This window comes from Trachypithecus francoisi, unplaced genomic scaffold (genome assembly GCF_009764315.1).
Source record: "Trachypithecus francoisi isolate TF-2019V2 unplaced genomic scaffold, Tfra_2.0 Lachesis_group11, whole genome shotgun sequence".
NCBI lineage: Eukaryota > Metazoa > Chordata > Mammalia > Primates > Cercopithecidae > Trachypithecus > Trachypithecus francoisi.
This window is the reverse complement of record NW_022681456.1, coordinates 115,528,355-115,549,811: the sequence shown is the minus strand read 5'-3', so window position 1 is coordinate 115,549,811 and position 21,457 is coordinate 115,528,355. Positions and strand designations below refer to the sequence as shown.

The 21,457-nt window shown below is 40.1% G+C and overlaps 1 protein-coding gene across 1 annotated transcript in view; it reads left to right on the top strand.

Moving 5' to 3' along the window:
• Positions 1 to 4,220: 4,220 nt before the first annotated feature.
• The window catches only part of DERA (deoxyribose-phosphate aldolase), a 129,119-nt gene continuing 111,882 nt past the window's right edge, over positions 4,221 to 21,457 (top strand). The window contains exon 1 of the mRNA XM_033222755.1: positions 4,221 to 4,444. Coding sequence (XP_033078646.1) covers positions 4,414 to 4,444 — 31 coding nt within the window. The 5' untranslated portion in view covers positions 4,221 to 4,413. The remainder of the gene's footprint in view (positions 4,445 to 21,457) is intronic.

Genomic DNA, 21,457 nt, shown 5'->3' with positions numbered 1-21,457 from the left:
TACACTGGGGGGTTACCCATAAAAACATTGTTAAAGCAAGAACATTCTCAGATAAGAGGGGGCTTAGCTTTTCTTTGGTTATCTATTTAATAGAGAAATGCTTAATTGCAAGTGTGCCATAGTGTCACTTAGATTGAGGTGACTAGATCAGTAGAGTTCTTGGAGGCATCTAACAAATTTACCTTTCGAAAAAAGGCCTAAGTATGCATCTAAATGACAGCTAATTAACAATAATAATACTTTATAGATTGAATCACTTTAATGAGAGAATAGAACATGGTCAAATGGAAGGTAACTGATTTTAGTTTAAGGACGAGTACGGAAATGACGTAAGTGCCTTATGTTAGGTTTTAATGTTAACGTGTCACTTTTTAATTTCTCCCAATAATCCAATGAGATCGGTAATTGTCTCCATTGCATATATGGAAAACCTGAATTTCAGAGAGGTTTAATGGTTTGTCTAAGAAGTTTATCTTCCAAGAGATAGTAGGGAATAGTAGTGTGTAATCTAAGGTTATATATTGTTATATGATTATCTATTGCCAGGTTTTAAGCAATCCTCTAGCACTTACAGGTGAATCTCTCTTAGCCCCAGTTTACAGGGAGAAAATAGTTCTCACACACAGATTTTTTTTTTCAGGAAAAATCTCATAAATATGAAATACCAAATTTATGGAAAGGGCTTAATTCATATGAAGCACTTAATATTAGTGAGTATTATATATTCTATCAGTGATTCCCAAGCTTTAGAATTCTGTGGCCAATAGACTTTAAAACGGGAGAGGAGATGGAATGGTCAGCTTCTAGCCAATTGAGGCTATTATAAAAGAAAAAATCATTATCACCACAATCTTTATAAAACGACACTTTAAAATTCAAATTGGTAGTGAACAACGTAGTCTCAGAATGAAGGAGTGTTCTTTAAATTGAATAAATTTAGCTTCATAAACGACTCAGTGTAATTCTTTTTTTTTCTATTTTACTATGAACTAGGAATTGGATGTTCTATTAGTCTCCCTCCAGTTCTAAAATATTTTGACTCTAATACTCACACTTTTTCATAGTCCTCCCTGCTCCTACACTTTTCTCTATCTGACCTAGAAATGCTGGCTGACAGTTTGTAGTCTAAGTGGTTATTTACCTAATGAACTTGTGAATAATTGCTCTTAGAAATCATAGGAGTAGAGACTATATCAAATGAAATTTGACTTGATAAAACAACAATAGGCAGTATAAGAAAAGTAGCAAAGACAGCAATATACACTCATTCATCCAACAAATATTTATAGTCTAATATTTGCCAACTACTGTACTAGATCCTACATATGAAGAACCAGGCACAAATTATCTATGCCCTTTGGAACTTAAAATTTGTTTTACTCCTATCTCCCAGGACTGGCAGGTTTTTAGAAGCTTCAAGATAAATATTGCATATTCCTAGAGCTTTAATTTAATTAAAGGAGAAGTGAGGGTAGGAGGATAATTAGGTAATTTATTTGGCAATTTAAAATTTACGTTGAAAAACATCAATGAATAGGAATAGCATGCAAAATTTACATGGCTTAAAAAATACAACATGTAATACTTTAAAAGCAATTTTACTCAGTCAGTTTGGGCTATGGCTCCAGATTGACATGCATAGTTTATTTTCCTCTGCTTCTCGTTTGTGGTTCTTTACATTTAGTTTGCATAAACATCGTTTGAAGAAACATTAAAATTGCAGATTCCTGGGTCCTACAGATTCTGATTGAGTAGGGCTGTGAGGAAGCCCAGAACTGCTTTAGAGAAAGCTCTTGGGTGATTCCCATGTAGTGGTCTATAGCTCTTTCTTTGAGGGGACTTGCCTTAGGGATACTTTAGAAGTTTCATAAGGCAATAAATTTAAAAGGAATCTTCACAAAGTGAAATACAGAAACATTTCTCCGTGAAAGAAACTCATTTTTTTCATACTATCCCTGCTGTCTCTCCTAATGTTGCCAAATTAACATACTTTTAAACTGCAGAGATTAATACATTCAACAGGTCCTTTTTAGAAAAAGTCCTTGAGAAATTCTTGACTGATATATTGCCAAAATGTTTGCTTTAAGAGGCTGCCCTAATTTTGATTTTTCAACTAAGTTAGGATATCACAACTTAAAAACAAACATTTATGTAATGAATGGTATGGAATCTGGTTTGGAGTTGTGTCTACTTCTTTTTTTTTTTTTTTTTGAGACGGAGTCTCGTTGTGTCGCCCAGGCTGGAGTGCAGTGGCCGGATCTCGACTCACTGCAAGCTCCGCCTCCCGGGTTCCCGCCATTCTCCCGCCTCAGCCTCCGAGTAGCCGGGACTACAGGCGCCCGCCACCTCGCCCGGCTAGTTTTTTGTATTTTAGTAGAGACGGGGTTTCACTGTGTTAGCCAGGAGGGTCTCGATCTCCTGACCTCGTGATCCGCCCGCCTCGGCCTCCCAAAGTGCTGGGATTACAGGCTTGAGCCACCGCGCCCGGCCTGGAGTTGTGTCTACTTCTAAAAGTAGAATTTCATGTATTGCCTTTTAGAGATGTGAATGATCTCCAGCCAGAGACCACCAGTAACACACCTACAAGTTGACAAAGTTGAGTTTCTTGACTTATTGTAACAAGGGAGAATGCTTGCCATGAGGACCTAATGTGAGGTGTCTCAGTAAGAGGATGTTAGAAATAACACAAGATTTGGGCCTGTCATAGGTGATTTGGGGAAAGTTCAAGGAAGGTGGGACATTGACCTGGACTGGATGATGGTAGGAACTGGTGATAATTCTATAATAGGGCATCTTAATTCTTATCTAAAATGTAGGAATGGAGTGAAGCTGGAACTGATTGGTAAAGAAGTCATAATAGCTAGGATAGGGGCTATTTGAACAATATTTGTGGTTTTCTATTATCAGAAATGATTATGATTATGTTTTTGTTGATTCATTATGGTCACAATGGCCTTGGCTGATGCTGTTCTGTGAAATTGTATATGTTTAACCGGGGAAAACCACATCCAGTTGTGAGTTTCAGGCCAGCTCCAGGGTCTGCTTTTCTCTTTTTCAAGGTTAATATAAAAAATAAAAGTGCTATATAGTATGTATGAATAGGATCTATTCATATGTATGAATGAATGTTTCATCCGAAACATTCAACAGTGGCTGTGTGTGGACAAGGCTGAAAGCTCAGGGTAGAGGAGTATACAAATATTACCATTCCTATTTAAAACAGCTCAGTAATTACTGTGTGAACTTGACAATAACATTAACAGCTTCCATTTTTTAAGCATCTACTGTATGCTATGTTATGTACTAGGTGCCTTGCATACATTCAACAGCTTTGCAAGGTGAACATATTTTGATCATGTCCACTTTGCCAGGTAAGTAGATAGACTATTATTTCCAGAACCACTAAGTTACATTTATTAAGTGGAAGAGCTTGTATATTAATAGGTTCAAGTCATTTTGAGCCCACTGTATTTCCACTATACCAGGATGCTTTCTATTCAGAACTTTGATGTCTAAAGGTATAGCAATGGAGACAAAATACATTATTGGCAGGATTGTTCAGAGACTCAAATGCTATCATACATCTATGTATGATGTATGAAAGCACCTAGCACAATAACTGGCTCATGGTAGACAAGTCATAACTAACTGTAAGCAGAGGTGCCTCTAAATGTGAGTACAGGTAAGTTAACTATATTGAGGTTGTGGAGTGTCTCGACGATTTTAACCTCTTGGTCACAAAGAAGTCAGGCTGAAGCATTTTACCTTTATAGAATCATAGAATTTAAAGAACCAAGAAATTGCCAAGGTCTCCTTTTACAGATGAGAAAAATGAAGCCCAGAAAAGCAGTTAATTTGCCCAGGGTAACACATTTAATTATTGCCGGAGCTAGGCTAAGAAACCAGGTCTTCTGACTCCTAAGCCCTTGCCTTCTTCAGGCCACATAACTGCTTTTTAGGACGTGTAGATTAGAAAAGTCAGTGTGCCCTGGGGCCCTTGCTCCTTGGTTTCCCTAACAGGGATATGGGATCTCTGCTTACATTTCAGATCTGAAATTGCAGAGCTCTGCACTTGGATCCTCTCCCTTCTTGTTATGTAATCTTACAGTTAAAAGTTTCTAGGAATATTTTTATTACGTGCAGTTGGCAACTTCAGTATTTTTAAAAGGGTGTTGGCAGCATTATTTCCGGGAGCTAGCTAGCGCTCCAGTTCCTTACCTCGTGGAGAAGACCGGGGCGGAGAGCAGCGAGATTCCCTCGCGGAGCTATAGGGCTAGGGTCCTGACCTCGTGGCCCGGGCCCGGCCCGCGACTCCGCCCCGGGAGCGGGCAGGGGCGGGGCGAGCGCTCGAGCGGGCGGGAAGGAGAAAGGGCCGGGCGTCTACCAGCAGGCAGCGTCGGAGCGGCCCGCGCCATGTCCGCGCACAATCGGGGCACCGAACTCGGTAAGGAGCCCGCGGGGCTCCCCATCCCCTCTCCCTCGCGTCCCGCGCCGCCGGGACTAGCACTGGGCCTGCCGCCGCTCATTGCCCTGGCCGTGCGTCCCCGAGGGGTTTTCGCCGGGGCCGGAAGCTGTGGCGTCGGGTCCGCACCCACCCCAAGTAAAGGCCCAACCCAGCAGGCGTAACTCTTGGACGCTTTCGCGCCGCCGGCCTTTGCACCCAAGCTTTACTCTTGTATGCGGGAGTAGGGGAGGATTAGATAATCATCTTCCTATCATTCGTTCACTCTAGCTCGCTGGTTGGAAAATCCAACAACCCAAAAAACAAAACCCAAAACAACCCCCAAGCAGGTAAAACCAGATGAAAACCTACCTTCTCCTCCTTTTAATAGAATATCTGTGTAATTTAATGCAGTATTTCCGTAGATGTTTTTAACCGTATCCTTGAAGTGGCGGTGCTTGTGGAAAAGTTGTCAGCCTTCTGTGCTCAAAATGTAACACTGCAGATTGCGTGGGATTTTAGAGTTAGAAAGATTCGTAAAAATATCTATATTATTTCCCAATTTTCATTTTTTTATATTCAAATATTACTGGCAAGAAAGCTTAGTTCAGATTTCTTAAAATGTGAAAAATTTATAATTCAAACAGCAAAAGCATGATCAAGATAAGGTTTAAGCGTCTCAGTTTAAGTATTGTAGCTTGGATATATGTGTATCCAGGATCTTTAACTTCTTACCTGTGTGACTTCGGACAAATTTATCACTTTGCGCTTGTTTCTTCATCTGTAAAATGGTTATTATACTGGTAGTTACTTTATAAGGCCGTTAGGAGATTAAATAGGAGGATACATATTTGGTATATTGTGGGCACCTAGTAAGTCTTCAGTATAGATAGTATTAGTATATGGAGTTATGAGAAAATTGGCTGTAGATTATATGTAACACATACAGGTAGTTCCTTTCCGCCCTCCTTAAAAGCGACTTGTACTTTAACAGTCTGCACTTCAAGAGGTGTTCTGGAATTTTTGTCGAATGATAAGAGAGTAAATCTATCATTTTAAAGACAGTTGATTTCCTGACCTAGTTGATTTTGTTTTAGTCAATGTCCTCTAGCTGATTGTTTTAAACTCTAGTCCCATCTCTGGAACGTGGTCTTTAGTAATAACGGCGTATTTCTTAGATTGGAATATCCTTGAAGGTGTGGATATGGGACAGGTTTGAGGTGGTGTCTTACCTTGGTATTCCCAGGAATATGACCGTGTGATTATGCATATATCAAGGATGTGCCCTAAGTTTCCCAAAACCTAGACGTTTTAAATTTTTCTTTCAAAAAGCATAATTGAATCATTTTTAAATTTATTTGCAGTAATTAGAATCAATCACTTCCATTCATTTGTTGAAAAGTAAAAGTATAGACATAAATAATTACCAGGTGGAATAATAGTAAATGTGATTTTTATGCAGCTATCGAAATGATCATAGCTTTGTTTTTATTATCGTCTTTGTTAAAATCAGTTTTTTTTTTTCCTTCACAGGTATTAATCCTTAATCCAAACAGGTTTAAACTGAAATGCTAAAATAAGTTATTTGAATTATGTACTAGGGAAAAAAATCTTTTAGTATTAATTTATGCAGTATATTAACTGATTATTTTTAAAATAGTTTTCTAATTGAAAATCTTTTTAATAAACATTGTAATTAATTTCTAAAATAAATTAACATTTCTGTTTCCTTTTCTTATTACAAAAGGAATTCATGGTTATTGTAAAAATTCTAGAAAATACAGTTAGCACAAAAATATTGTAGAATTATTACTAGTCCAATCACTGTTATTTATGATTTTCTGTATATACTTGTAGTTCATAGACTTAAAAAAAATAGAGTTCCTTTGAGACTAAACCTGACCCTCATGATTAAAAAGTCTTTAAGGAAAACATTGGCATTTGGATGTATGAAAGATGTTTTTCAAATAGGGAATGTACCCTGTAGCTTTAATATTAGAGGACGGGGCCCAATATTCTGAGTTTTAACAAGTCCTGTGGGTAATACTGAAGCATACCCAAGTTTGAGAACCATTGGCTTAATGATCTCCAAGGTACTATCAAGTTTTGTACCTAGACTATTATGCCCTATGTAGTCTATTAAAATGTACAGATATTCTTCTATTTTATTAGATGCCGCTTAACTATTGCCTAAAATGTAGGTGTCACATGGGTAGTGATCTTTCTTTTGTGCACTGATGTGTTCCAAGTACCTAGAATAGTGTTTGGTACACAGAAGGCCGTCAAAAATGTCTTGAGGCTGGGCATGGTGGCTCATGCCTATAGTTCTGGCTCTCTGGGAGGCCAAGGCAGCTGGATCACTTGAGATCAGATGTTGGAGACCAGCCTGGCCTACATGGCGAAACCCCGTCTCTACTAAAAATACAAAAATTAACTGGGCGTGGTGGCGCATGCCTGTAGTCCCAGCTAGTTGGGAAGCTGAGGTACGAGAATCGCTTGAACCCAGAGAGTGGAGGTTGCAGTGAGCCAGAGTTGTGCCACTGCACTCCATTGGGCAACAGACTGGAGACAGACTGTGTCTCAAAAAAGAAAAAAAAAAAAAAAGTCTGTTGAATGAAGGAATAAATTGAGAGCTGCTTCTTTCTTGGGGGAACTGGGGAATCTTCCTGGTCCCCGTACATGGGTCTCCGTACATGGTTGCATGGACAGGTGCTGTGAAGCTGGGCACCTTCTTCCTCTTTGTGAGTATTATTAAGATTCAGTTTTGTTACATCTGTCTTCAAAGATATCTCAAGAAGCCTATAAAGGATGTAGACTGTAACTTCCTTGCAAATGTTATCTTTGGAGGCGTCTCGAGAATGGGCGTGTTATTAGATGACTTATAAGGATCTCCCTGCTCTGTCTCTGTGTGTCTGAAAACTCTTCTGTACAAAAAGGAACATTTCAAAGATATCTGAAAAATAACCACGATGGGATTTTTTTTTTTTTTGAGATGGAGTCTCACTCTGTCGCCCAGGCTGGAGTGCAGTGGTGCGATCTCGGCTCACTGCAACGTCTGCCTCCCAGGTTCAAGCGATTCCCCTGCCTCAGCCTCCCAAGTAGCTGAGGTTACAGGTGCTAGCCACCACGCCTGGCTAATATTTTTGTATTTTTAGTAGAGATGGGGTTTTGCCATGTTGGCCAGGCTGGTGGGATTTTTTGTTTTAAGAAGCACATTTATTTAGGTAGTTATTGAGTACCAATCTGTACTGGGTAGTATTACCCTAGGCTGGCGGTACAAGATAATCAGAGATGGTCACTGCCTTCACAGAGCTATTAATAGGTCTGGTTCAGGAGCTGGACATCAAGCTAGAACTACAATTAAAATAAATGCAAGTGTGATGTGCAATTATTTTTCCTTTATTTTTGTCTAAAAATTAGATAGATGTACCTAGACTGTGCTTTAAATGGATTGTGAAAACAGAATGTCCTGGTCCTTTTGTATTATAATTTTTAATTTCCTTTTAAAAGAACCTACGAATTAGGGATTTAGGGAGCTCCTTTTTGGCATTCCTGCTAAGGTATAACTTGGGTACAGAGTGTTTCTGATTTGGGTGATGGTGATTTTCCACTGCAAAGTTAACGTTTAATTTCTGGAATGGATATTTATTTATTTATTTATTTATTATTTTAATAGAGACCAGGTGTCACTATGTTGACCAGACTGGTCTCAAACTCCTAGCCTCAAGTGATACTCCAACTTCTACCTTCCCAAGTGCTAGGATTGTAGGCATGAGCCACCGTGCATGGCCTAGAATGGAATCTTAAACCTCAACAATAGGCAAGGCTATCTGTTGCACAATAATTCTTCACCTTATTTAACACCTACCGTGTGCAGACACCGTGCTTAGGTGCTGGATAATGTTAACATGGAGCTCTAGCTACTTGCAAGGCACTATGCTGAATGCTTGAAATTCTCATTTAGTCCACAATGGCCCTGTGAGGGAGATAGCATGATCCTCATTTACACATGAGCAAACTGAGGTACAGAGAGTTTTAAGTAACTTGCCAAAAACCAGTTAGGTATAGCTAATGTGGCAGAGCCAGAATTCAAGCCCAGGTGATCTGGTGCTAGTAACGCCGCATGCTTGAACCACCACACTGTGTCGATTGGCGCTAACTGGGAGCACTACACCCTAATGTCAGAAAAGTCAAATAGATAACTGGTGAATACTGTTAATGTTACTCCTTTAGGTTTGATGTGTCTGTTTAAAACATAAAAGGTTGCTGTTTTATTTCCATAACCCACATCTTAACCATTGTAGTTTGTTTCAGAGAAGATGCAGTTTATCCTGAGGGAGAATGGAAAAGTCCAGACTTTGGTAGATGATGAGAGTAGGGTTAGATGTTAGTGAAGTTTTCAGGGATGGCATGTCAAAACCAGACTTCCTCTGGAACTGCTTCATGTGGGTATGCTGATGAGCCTCAGAACATCATGTGATGGTGACCAGGACGTGACCTCAGGGTGAACAGAGTGGGGCTTTTCTTTGTGTGTGTGTTTGTTTTGGTCTCTTGCAGTTTTGTAAAACGTCACCTTTCATACTTCAGTCTTTGGGCTGGCCTCAGCTTCCTCGGTTTAAAAAACAATCCTGTTTCTTTCTTTCTTTTTTTATTTTTGAGACAGAGTCTCACTCTGTCACCCAGGCTGGAGTGCAGTGGCACGATCTCAGCTCACTACAACCTCTGCCTCCCAGGTTCAAGCCATTCTCCAGTCTCAGCCTCCTGAGTAGCTGGGATTACAGGCGCCTGCCACTATGCCCGGCTAGTTTTTGTATTTTTAGTAGAGACGGGGTTTCGCCATGTTGGCCAGGCTGGTCTTGAACTCTTGACCTCAGGTGATCCACCTGCCTCGGCCTCCCAAAGTACTGGGATTACAGGGGTGAGCCATTGCACCCGGCACAGTCCTGTTTCTTGATGTATTCTTTTTAAACATTTTTAAAATAAGAGATGAGATCTCGCTGTGTTGCCTAGGCTGGTCTTGAACTCCTGGACTCAAGCAGTTCTCCGTGGTCTCCCAAGTGGCTAGGACTATAGGCTCTAGTCACTGTGCCAGGCTCTTGTTCTTTAGGTTAAAAAAAATTAAGTAGAAATAGTGAAGTATTTGATAATTTTATTAATTTGGAGTGACTTTTTTTTGTCCTGGATTTCTACATCTGGAGTTTCTCTTAGTAGTTTCCTGAAAAATAGAACTGGAATCTCTGTAGTTGTAAACAAGATAAACAGTTTAAGGAATCTATGGGTCACAAGTGAGAAGTGACCTAATACATCTTACAAAGTCCCCATATTTCTTTTTATTGATACAGAGGGCTTTAAATTTTGCCTTTAAGTTACAAAAGTCAGTTCCTACTGAAATAAAAAACAACAACAACAACAAAACTAAAACATAAGGCAGTGTATTCTTCACTAGGTGGCATATGAAAATTTGACTCTAGCTCTTAGCTCAGGTGGTAAGAGAATTTAAAAATTTTTAGATTTCTGCAGGGAATTTCCCAACTGGAGTTAACTTGAGGTTTCTTTAAACAATAACGTTGATATGCGTAATTTTAAGTTAATGTGGGTTTTATGTCTGAATCTAATTTTTTTTCTCTTTAATATTTAATACTTAACATACATATATTACTTTAGGTTTCATAGAATACTTTTACTAACATAATCTCTTCTGAATTCTCCCAGGAATCCATTGTGCTAGGCATTATCATTCTCATTTCATGGATGAGAAAACTAAGGCTCAGAAAGCACAAGTAACTTGCTAGTAAGAGTTAGTAAGAATTGAGGTCATGACTCAAATGCAGAACTTCTGATTATAAGTTCTTTACCCTTTGCTTTACACCAGCGGTCCCGAACCTTTTTGGCACCAGGGACTGAACTGGTTTTGTGGAGGACAGTTTTTCTACAGACCGGGGTCGGGGTGAGGGTTTCAACAAGATGTTTCTGGCTTATCTTACAATTTCCCTTTCTCAGCACCAGAGTCAGCCAGCTCTCCAAAGAGCATTTTCTTCAGTGGATAACAATACTGAGAAGCCAAGATCTGAGCCTTAGGTATTCTCATTGTGATGGATGACTGTTCCCAAGGCCCTTAGCTGACAGAGCTGAAAAATGTACGTACTGTATACACACACACACTTCTAGATTCATCTACCTATCATTTCTCTGTATCGACATAGTGAAAGCCGTGAGGTCACACGAATACCTCCAGTTCTGGTCCAACACCACTGGATTTATTCCAGTTTTCTCCCTTTCCATATTTGAAGCACTCCACATGCTTCCCCTGGCCCCAGCAGACGTTCTTCTTACTGTTCTCAAGCTCTGACCCCTGAGCTGGGCCTCCCTCCTGTGAGGCTGCCTTCCTCATCCCACTGGTGCTTCGTCCCCCACAGCAGGCTGCTGCCTACACAAATCTCCCTGCTACCTTAGTGTGGGGCTGTGCAGCTCTGTGCCCAGCCGCCTCTCCAGGTGGATACCCTCCTTACCCTGCTTGCACTTCCATTCCCCATGTCTTGCTCCCGCTTTGTGCAGATCCCCTCCTTGTTCTGATTGGACTCTGGGCTACCCTATGCTGTTTGGCCCACTCTGGGCCATAGTGGTGCCCCCATTTCAACCTGGCTGAAATGACTACCTTGTTCACCTCTTTAGTGCCCCACTCCGGCGGTTTAGGACAATTGTTTGGGAAGGGGAAGGGGGCCAGAATAATTTGTTTTTTTAATTTTTAAAATGTAAATATATAAGAATATTTTAAAAACGTTATGTGGAGTGCCTGCTGTTCCTGGCACTTGCTACTTGCTGCTCATGGTCATGGCAGGGGTGCCAAGGTGAGCCTGACCTGGTCTCTGCTTTCCCAGAGCTCACAGTCAGCTAAGGGAGATGTTTATGTAAATCACCACATACAGTATGTTAAAACTGACAACAGGAACGTGGTGGGATTGGAAGGATAAAGAGGAATTCACAGAAGATCCGGGGAGGTTTTTTTGGAGAGGATATTTCTTTTTTTTTTGAAACGGAGTCTCGCTGTGTCGCCCAGGCTGGAGTGCAGTGGCCAGATCTCAGCTCACTGCAAGCTCCGCCTCCCGGGTTTACGCCATTCCCCTGCCTCAGCCTCCCGAGTAGCTGGGACTACAAGCGCCCGCCACCTCGCCCAGCTAGTTTTTTTGTATTTTTTAGTAGATACGGGGTTTCACCGTGTTAGGCAGGATGGTCTCGATCTCCTGACCTTGTGATCCGCCCGTCTTGGCCTCCGAAAGTGCTGGGATTACAGGCTTGAGCCACCGCGCCAGCCTGGAGAGGATATTTCTGATGGAGTACTTTCTACAAAGGGACTAGCAAAAGCAGCCTGGCATGTTTCATTAACTACAGGAACTCAGTTTTCAGGTATCTAGTGTAATCTTCTTATTACACTGTAATGGCTAAGAGTAATGTTTTCATGAAGAAAGAAAAAAAAATCCTTCATAGTCTATGTATGAAATATATACAGAGTCAGTAATTATGTACATTTTAGATTTTAAGTGGGGCATCCTTTTGTGAATGCTAACTACTTTGATTTTACCTTAGAAGTCTTTTACTTTTTGCTTGTAAGCATAAATGATGAGGCTGTCTTTTATTATTCTAATACTGTTTGATAAATAGAAAAACTATAAAGTAATAATTTGGGTTTGTTGTATAATTAAATAATTAAAAGTCCTCCGTGGTGCCTGCTAAGTTAAAAAAACATTTTTTTTTTAAACCATCTAAGCCCGGTGGATTTTAATTATTAGGAAGGAAGAAAAACTTCAAGCACTTATTTAAAATGGGATGCCTCAGCCAGGAAAGAAAGACTAGTAAATGAGACAGCAGACAGAGCCCTTGAGGATGCGATTTAAACATGTCACCAGAAATTGTTTAAGTGGAGAGCTCTGGCCCTTTTAAAACACTGTCTGTCACTTGAGGATTGGGTCACCTTGAAATGTGTTCGTCTTTTGAGTTAAAGGCATAAAAAGGCACTTTGAAATTTTTCAGTTAACTTTGGTGTGTGTTGTGTGTGTGTCTACCAATGTACTTCCCCTCAGCCTGCCTCAGCCGTAACAGTGAGTTCCCTGGAAACCAAAGTGGTTGCACAGGAAGGATAAATGTTTAATCTTGGCTCCAGCAAACTATACAGATTTTTTAAATGTTGAGACACTCTGGCTGCAACTTCTGGCTCTCTTTGTATAATCAGGCCTTCCTCCCCCAAAGCAAAGTCTAAGATAAGAGTAGCTGCTGGTAGTTATTTCCTAAAAAGGTGCCACTTAACTGGTGTCTTTGTTCTTTTGGAAGGTGGTTAATGATGCTAAGGTCTTTAAAGACTGGAAAAATATCCAAATTAACTTCTCTCATAATCCAGATTCAGATAAAGTTTTCAACTGTCCACCTAATGGACTGCCCCACAGCCTCAGACAGAAGTGTGTGTGTGTGTGTGTGTGTGTGTGTGTGTGTGAGAGAGAGAGAGAGAGAGAGAAAGAGAGAGGGAGGGAGGGAGAGAGAGAGAAAAGAGATTTCATTCAAATGTATAAAATTTGACACTAAACTAAGTATCCAGCCTGCTAAAAGTATAATTAGAGACTCCTGATCTGATGTAGAGATCCTTGAATAAACATTACCTCTTAAGAATATTTCAGATACTCTTTTCTAGGAAAATAATAGTGTCTACACTTACAAGGCTGCCTCTTTTTGTTGTTGTTTTTAATATCATGGGATTTCCTAATGGAAAGGCATGTTTGCGATCAGTCCATCCCCCTTCTGTTGTGGGTAAGAAAACTGAGATCTAGGGAAATTAAGCCTGTGGTCACATGGCTGGTTAGAGGCAGTACTGGAATGGAAATTCAGGCTCTCTCTCTGCTGGTTTAGTCTAGTACGTTGCATTACCTTCTTTTCCACTAGCTTACCATGAACTTGACTGGGCTCTGACCCTGCCTCAGAATCACCTAAGGTGCTTCTTAAAAATACAGATTCCTGAGCCCCACAGTAGCTTTAATTATTTGTATTATGGGGGCTGGGCTTGGTGGATCACGCCTGTAATGCCTGCACTTTGGGAGGCCGAGGCGGGCGGATCACGAGGTCAAGAGATTGAGACTATCCTGGCCAACATGGTGAAACCCTGTCTCTACTAAAAGTACAAAAATTAGCTGGGTCTAGTGGCACGTGCCTGTAGTCCCACCTACTCACGAGGCTGAGGCAGGAGAATCGCTTGAACTCGGGAGGCAAGGTTGCAGTGAGCCAAGTTCATGCCACTACATTCCAGCCTGGCGACAGAGTGAGACTCGTCTCCAAAAAAAAAAAAAAAACAAAAAACAAAATAACAAATTATTTGTATTATGGGGAGAAAACAGGAGTCTGCATTTTTACAAGATTCCCAGATAGCTCTTATGAATGAATACTGCAGGGTCAGAACCATGCAGTAAGCTGTGGAGTAGACCCAGGTTCAGATTCAGAGAATCTTTAATTATGATCTATTTTTTTATAACTCTTCTGTCATTTTTACCTTTATCTTATTATCTTTATATATCATATATTTTACATTGATAAGCAAAGTTTAAGCAAATATGGAGAGAAATTAGCCTTTTTCTTTGATTGAGATAAGTGAAGAAATGTGTTAAAGTGAATGTGGGCCGGGCGCGGTGGCTCAAGCCTGTAATCCCAGCACTTTGGGAGGCCGAGACGGGCGGATCACAAGGTCAGGAGATCAAGACCATCCTGGCTAACACGCTGAAACCCCGTCTCTACTAAAAAATACAAAAAACTAGCTGGGCGAGGTGGCGGGCGCCTGTAGTCCCAGCTACTCGGGAGGCTGAGGCAGGAGAATGGCGTAAACCCGGGAGGCGGAGCTTGCAGTGAGCCGAGATCTGGCCACTGCACTCCAGCCCGGGCCACAGAGTGAGACTCCGTCTCAAAAAAAAAAAAAAAAAAAAAAAGTGAATGTGAAGGCCTATTGGAAACATCGGGGTGACGTAGTGAAGTAAGTGCATATATCTGAAAAGTGCACTATGTCTGAAAAGGGACATATTTTATTCAAACGATGCCAGTGGCTGGTGGAAGGATATAATCAGTGTTCTTGATGATTTTGGAAATTGACATAAGGGTATCTTCTCTGTGATCTCAGAGACTTCAGGAGATAGACCCCTAATCCCATTAGCTGAAGATGTGAGATTAACCAGAAAGAGTAATTCAGTTAATTTTCTAGTAGAAGAAAACATATTCATGTTTCCTTGAGATTATGGATAAAGTTTGTATTTTGGACTCAGGGAAGAAAGTAGGTTGTAACAATTCCTATTGTATTTGGTGAAGGAGCTCAAGATCTGTATATTGTGGTATTTTGAGGGAGATTATTTTTTCTTCAGTAAATAGCAAGAGACTTAAGTGCTTCTAATAATTTTACAAAGAGGCCGGGCACGGTGGCTCATGCCTGTGATCCCAGCACTTTGGGAGGCCGACGTGGGCAGATCACCTGAGTTCACGCGTTCGAGACCAGCCTGGTCAACATGGTGAAACTTCTTTTCTACTAAAAATACAGAAAAATTTAGCCAGGCTTGGTGGCGAGTCCCTGTAATCCCAGCTACTCGGGAGACTGAGGCAGGAGAGTCGCTTGAACCCGGGAGGCGGAGGTTGCCGTGAGCCGAGATCACGCCATTGCACTCCAGCCTGGGCAACGAGCACAACTCCATCTCAAAAAAAATAAAAATAAAAATAATAATAAATAATTTTCCAAAGAATAAACAAGAAATGTATTTTAGTTTTGTGTCTTTATAAGCAGAGTTTTCCTTTTTTAACTTTTGACTTTTTAGGAGGCAATCATTATTATAATCTCAAAGTCATTTCATTCATTCAGCACATGTATATTGAGTACTGTGAACTCATCACTGTCCATGTCTTTGTGAAAGCTACAAGAGCGATAGAACTTGGGAGCCCTGCCCTTAAGAAGCTTACCTTCATCACATTTTAAAATATCCCTGGGGAAGTACACTGCCTTATTCTTGTCAAGGAAAGCAAACTGTGGCCATCATCAGGATATGCACTTGCCCTGTTTGAAATGAGTAGCTGGTCAACATTGTATTATTAACCTTTAGATAATCATTTAAAAATGCTGTGGGAAATCTCTTGAGCTAGGCAAAGATCTAATATGGAATTTTATTAGTGAAAACATTTCCATAGATCTGTCTCCAGCAATAAAAAATCATAATTTCAGTCTGCAGATGAATGCTGTATTTGACTGAGTGTTACATTGAACTACTAATTAATATAGAGAAATTTTGGGACACAGTGATTAGCATGTAGAGTCTAGAAAATAGGTATTGGTGCTGATAATACTGAAGATTGTCTCAAAGAAAAGCATCCTAAAGGAAGTTCAGTTGTTTTGGTGCTTGACAGTAGTTATTTTTACAGGCCAAGTTGAAATTAGGTATCCTGTGGAATGAATGTCAGGGAATGTGTACCTGCTCATTTATGCTTCATTGAATGCATTGTGGTTTATCTGGAAGGATACAGGATTGGGAGCCAGGCACTTTAGTTCTAGATCTGATGGCATCTAGCTGTGGAAGCTTGCGGGGTGGGGAGGGGCTTCAGTACATTGGCTTGTACTTTCCAAGTCTGTAAAACAGACACAGGAGAATGTAGGTTCATCACTTGTAAGGTTTGTACCACTCTGGTGGGGGATGTTGATAATGGGGGAGGCTACGCATGTATGGGGGCAAAGCGTATGTGGGAAATCTCTGTCCCTTCTGTTCAGTTTTACTGTGAATCTGAAACTGCTCTAAAAAATAGTTTTTTTTTTTTTTTTTTTTTTTTTAAACAGACACAGATCTCTGAAAATCCTTCTAGTTCTGAACTTCTTTGAGTCTTCTTCTCATTCCTTAAAATGACCATTTGGTGGAATTGTAGGTCTAGAATGTTCCCTGTGCTGGGAGTTCAGACTTTTCCTTCCTTCTCTGGCTGGCATAATCTTCTCTAACTTTCAAGGCTCTGCATTCCAGTGATCAGTTTACCTTTTCTGTCCTTTCTCTGATGATTAGACACATTCTATTTTCTTTTTCTCTATATGTCTCATGAATGTATACCTTGACTTAAAAATCCTTATGTGAACAGAGCCTTTTTATTTTTATATTCAGTCCTCTGCATGGCGGAATATTGGTTATAGTCTTACTGTTTTTTTTTTTCCCCCATAAAAATATCTTGTGAATTCATCTCTTCTTCTCTTCTGTTCCCTAGGCTTGGCTCATTCTATCACACATCTGAATCACAATGGTGGCTTCATAGCTGGTTTCTTTACCTCTGGACTTTCTCATCTGCCCCTGGAAAATCCATGTTTGGTTAAACTTTTTCTTGTTGTTTTTTCAAATAGGACACATTATATTCATCTCCAATTTGCTCTTCTGATTATTTGGTTCCTTCAGAATGTTCTTTCATTTCGTGAAAAGTATGTAATCTTACTTAAACAAATTACTGTATTCTCTGTCTTTAGTTGAAGAAAATAATTGAGTTAGTGAGTAACAGCCAAATAATTCTATCCAGAAATATGTGAATAATGTTAGCCAGGTCAGAATTCTAAAGACTGAAAATAGAGATGTCTATAAAATTCTATTAAAATTATATGTGTGGTTGGGTGAGGTGGCTTATGCCTGTCATCCTAACTCTTTGGGATGCTGCAGTGGGAAGAGCGCTTGAGCGCAGGAGTTTGAGATTAGCCTGGGCAATACAGCAGACTCCAACAAAAAGTTTTAAAATTAGCTGGGTGTGGTGGTATGCTGCTATGGTCCCAGCTACTTGGGAGACTGAGGCGGGACAAGGTTACGGTGAGTTATGATCATACTGCTGTACTCTAGCCTGGGTGACAGAGCAATACCCTATTTCTAAAATTAAAATGTATATATATAAAAGTTAAATAATCGAACTCAGTAAATATATTTTTCACTGTAGAGATTACAAATACAATATGCTAGAAATAACTTAGGTTTTTGAATTATAGAGATCTGAGTTTCTATCTTAGCCCTGACAAGTGTGGTGTGACCTTGAACAAGTAATTTAATATCTGAGCTTCAACTGTTTCCTTACCTGTAAAATGGACCTAATGGCTCCCTGGTAGAGTTAGTGAGACTATTAAATGAGATACAGAATTAAATCACCTTTAACTTGATGAGTGATCAATAAATGGTAGCCACTATTGTAGTAATTCCAATCGATCCTATATTATCGTCCTAAAATACTTGGCTTTCACCATTTCACCTCCTCCGTGAAGGCTTACTGGGTCTTCTCTGCTGGACTTTCAACACTGATCTCCTAAGATACTTTGCCTTCTTTTATGGTACCTACCAATTTCAGTCTTGCGTTTTTACGTTCTAATGCTGCCTTAATAGGCTGCTTGATGGTAGGATATGTGCTTATCAGGCTTCTGTATCCCCCATGTCACCTTGAACAGTACTTTTCATAATGTGAAGACTTGTTTTCATCAGTGTTTGTTGAATGAATAAGGAAGCATTGCTCCCCTTTTCTGGGAAGTTACAATGGCCTTTACTGCCTGGTGTACCAAGCCCAGACACTTCATTCTCTCTCTCTTTGAAGATCCTGGGTCATTTGGCCCCATTCCTGTTACCCTCCCACCCCCCCAGCCCTAACCCCTTTGCTCTTGTCAGGCTGACTTGGTCTTTGTTCTTTGGGAATGTTGGTCCTGTTTCGAATGGCTCTTCATGTTACCCGCTCTGCTACTGGAAATTATCCCTACCCTTGAAGGTGAAGCTTAAATTTCTTCACTTTCATGAACGCTTCTCTTATTCCTCTTGAGTTTTAACGCTCAATTATTTTGATTTTTTTCTCTGTAAATTTTCTTCTATTTTGAACACGTGTCCCTTAACACCAAAGACAGTAACTAGAACATAAAAAAGGCCTACCTATCTGTAAACTTTGGAGAATGAATCAATGTGGAGGCTTTACTCTTTTAAATGTGGAGGCTTTACTCTTTTAAGTGTGGAAAGAAAGATGTTTAAAACTTGAACCATCTGGAGTGAAACTGTTCTAAAATTAAGTGTCTTTAAAAAATGTTTTTGCCTAATTATAAAGGTATATACATAGATTACCTTTATAATTTATCTGTAAATTATCAAGGAAATTAAAATTCACAAATTTTCAAGGAAATTAGAATTGCCTAGAAGTAGATCTAGAAGTCATCTCCTGAAGAAGTAGAACTTTGAAGGTTTAGTCCCTGTGGGAGGTGGAGTGCACTGGGGAGAATTGAATCATTTTTGCTGACTTAGAGGACCTTACAAGCATCAAAGCCGCTGTGTTTTCATGCAGTGAGGCCCCCATCGACTCCTGAGACTTTTTCTTTTTGTTTTTTTTTGAGACGGAGTCTCACTCTGTCACCCAGGCTGGAGTACAATGGCACAATCTCGGCTCACTGCAACCTCTGCCTCCCAGGTTCAAGCGATTATCCTGCCTCAGCCTCCCAAGTAGCTGGGGTTACAGGTGCCCGCTGTCACACGCCTGGCTACTTTTTGTACTTTACTTAGTAGAGTTGGGGTTTCACTATGTTGGCCGGGCTGGTCTCGAACTCCTGACCTCAGGTGATCTGCCCTCCTCGGCCTCCCAAAGTGCTGGGATTACAGGCATGAGCCACTGTACCTGGCCAACTCCTGAGGCTTTTAGAGCCACTTTCTGCTAATCAAGTGGCCAGTGCTGCTCTTCTTTTTTGATGCACTGTTTTTTTTTTTTTTTCTTTTCAAGATGAAGTCTTGCTATGTTGCCAAGGCTGGTGTCAAACTCCTGGCTTCAAGGAATCCTCCTGGTTCAGCCTCCTCAGTAGCTGGGACAACAGTTGTGTGCCACTGCTCTTGGCTCACTGAGTGTATTTTGAAATAAATTTTTTGATTCCTCCCCTGTGATCAGGCTCTTATTCCTCTATCATAGCAATTTCCACTTCAGATATGCTATTTCGAATGTGCAGTAGGCAAAAAACAAGAGAATCTAGGTTACCAGAATTGTGGGTAAACTAACAGCAAGATGATTCTGAGTGGAGGTTCTAGCAGCTTTCAACAACTGGAATTCTGTAAAAGAATTCAGCCCTCATGCCTTAGGGCACCCATTATATGTAATGAATTAACTCTCCAGTGCATCTGGAAGGGTACCAGTTCTTCCTTGGGAGAACTGAGAAAATAGTTGTTCTCGAGTTTTTTTGTTTTGTGGTTCAAATGAGAAACCTTGGTTGGAAAAGGCTGCTGGGGTCCTTCTGATTAGTCACATACATAAACTCTCTGCTATCTATCATGCTAACACGTGATAATGATCAAGTAGTTACATAATAATATAATTGATTTCGTTAAAGTTGGTTTACTTAAAATATTTTGAAAGGGAGATGCTCTTCATGAAGATGGTAATACATATAATAAAGATTAATATTTACTGATTACTTAGAACATGCTAGGCATTTCTAGGTACATTCATTATCTTCTACTCCTCCCAACAATTTTTTTCTGATTTTTATCCTGATTTTACAAATGTGGGAGCTGATATTTTGAGAGGTGAGGCAACTTGCCCATAGTCATACAGCTAGCAAGAGAATGGTGAGCCAGTACTTAGCTGTGGTCTGTGTGATTCCAGAGATTGCACTCTCAATCTGAAAACTACTTTATATATTTGTATGTGTTTAATTATTCACATAACCTTCCCATTCCTTATACAATTAGCTGCTGATTATCTTTTTTAAAAGGCTTTTTTAAAAGTTAGGAATTCAAGGTATAATGAGATTACATGGATGAGATGTAGATTGATGTGGCATAGAATAGTGGCTAAAAACCATATAATGGAAGAAAAAGCAGACAAATGAATTAGAAGTTAATTTATATTTCTCTTGCTAACTTTTAATTTTAATGAACCTGTTCTTGGCTCAAAAATAGTTAAAACTTTTTTAATTGAAAAATAATAATTGTATATATTTATGGGATACAGTGTAATATGTTGATACATGTTTATACAATGTGAAATGATTAAATCAAGCTAATTAACATAATCACCTTACATACTTAGTTTTTGTGTTGAGAATGTCTGAAATTTACTCTTAGCAGTTTTGAAATATACATTATTATTAACTGTAGCCACCATGCTGTGTAGTAGATCTCAAAGACTTACTACTCTTCTTGTGTGACTGAAACTTTGTACCCTTTGACCATCATCTCTAATTACCTGCCTTAATTGGAAGACCAAAATGAAGGTAGATATGAAGTCTACAGGTAATCACTAAGTGTTTAACAAATTTTAAATTTCTTTTTTTGTTTTTTTTTGAGATGGAGTCTCGCTCTGTCGCCCAGGCTGGAGTGCAGTGGCACAATCTTGGCTCACTGCAAGCTCCGCCTCCCGGGTTCCCGCCATTCTTCTGCCTCAGCCTCCGGAGTAGCCGGGACTACAGGCGCCCAACACCGCGCCCGGCTAATTTTTTGTATTTTTAGTAGAGACGGGGTTTCACCGTGTTAGCCTGGATGGTCTCGATCTCCTGACCTCGCGATCTGCCTGCCTCAGCCTCCCAAAGTGGTGGGATTACAGGCGTGAGCCACCGTGCCCGGCCACAAATTTTAAATTTCTTCCCCTTTATTCCACTTACAGAGATTTTTGAACAAGAAACAAAAAGGATTACTTTAAATTTCAACTCTTTCTGTATTTGTATTTTGGACTATATGGTGGACATGACATGAGCAAACTGTGAGCATAGGAAAAGGCCGAGGGCCGAGATAACCCTGTTAGGGCTATTTACTCTTGAGTCATTGAGCCAGCTGATGGCAAGGACAGCCCTTATGAAGTCGGGAGATTTTGCCTGTGGGTGTGTTGGACTCTTGCTGCTTGCTTTTCCCACCCCAAGGTGTCTACTTGGAGATTAGTTTTTCCTATTAAATTAAAAGCTGTCTGGGAGAAGAATAGAAAATTTGGCTCTCACTAAAGTGTGAAAGACTGTTGGTGTTAATAGCTTTTTCCTGGGAAAGGTAAGTTTGTTTG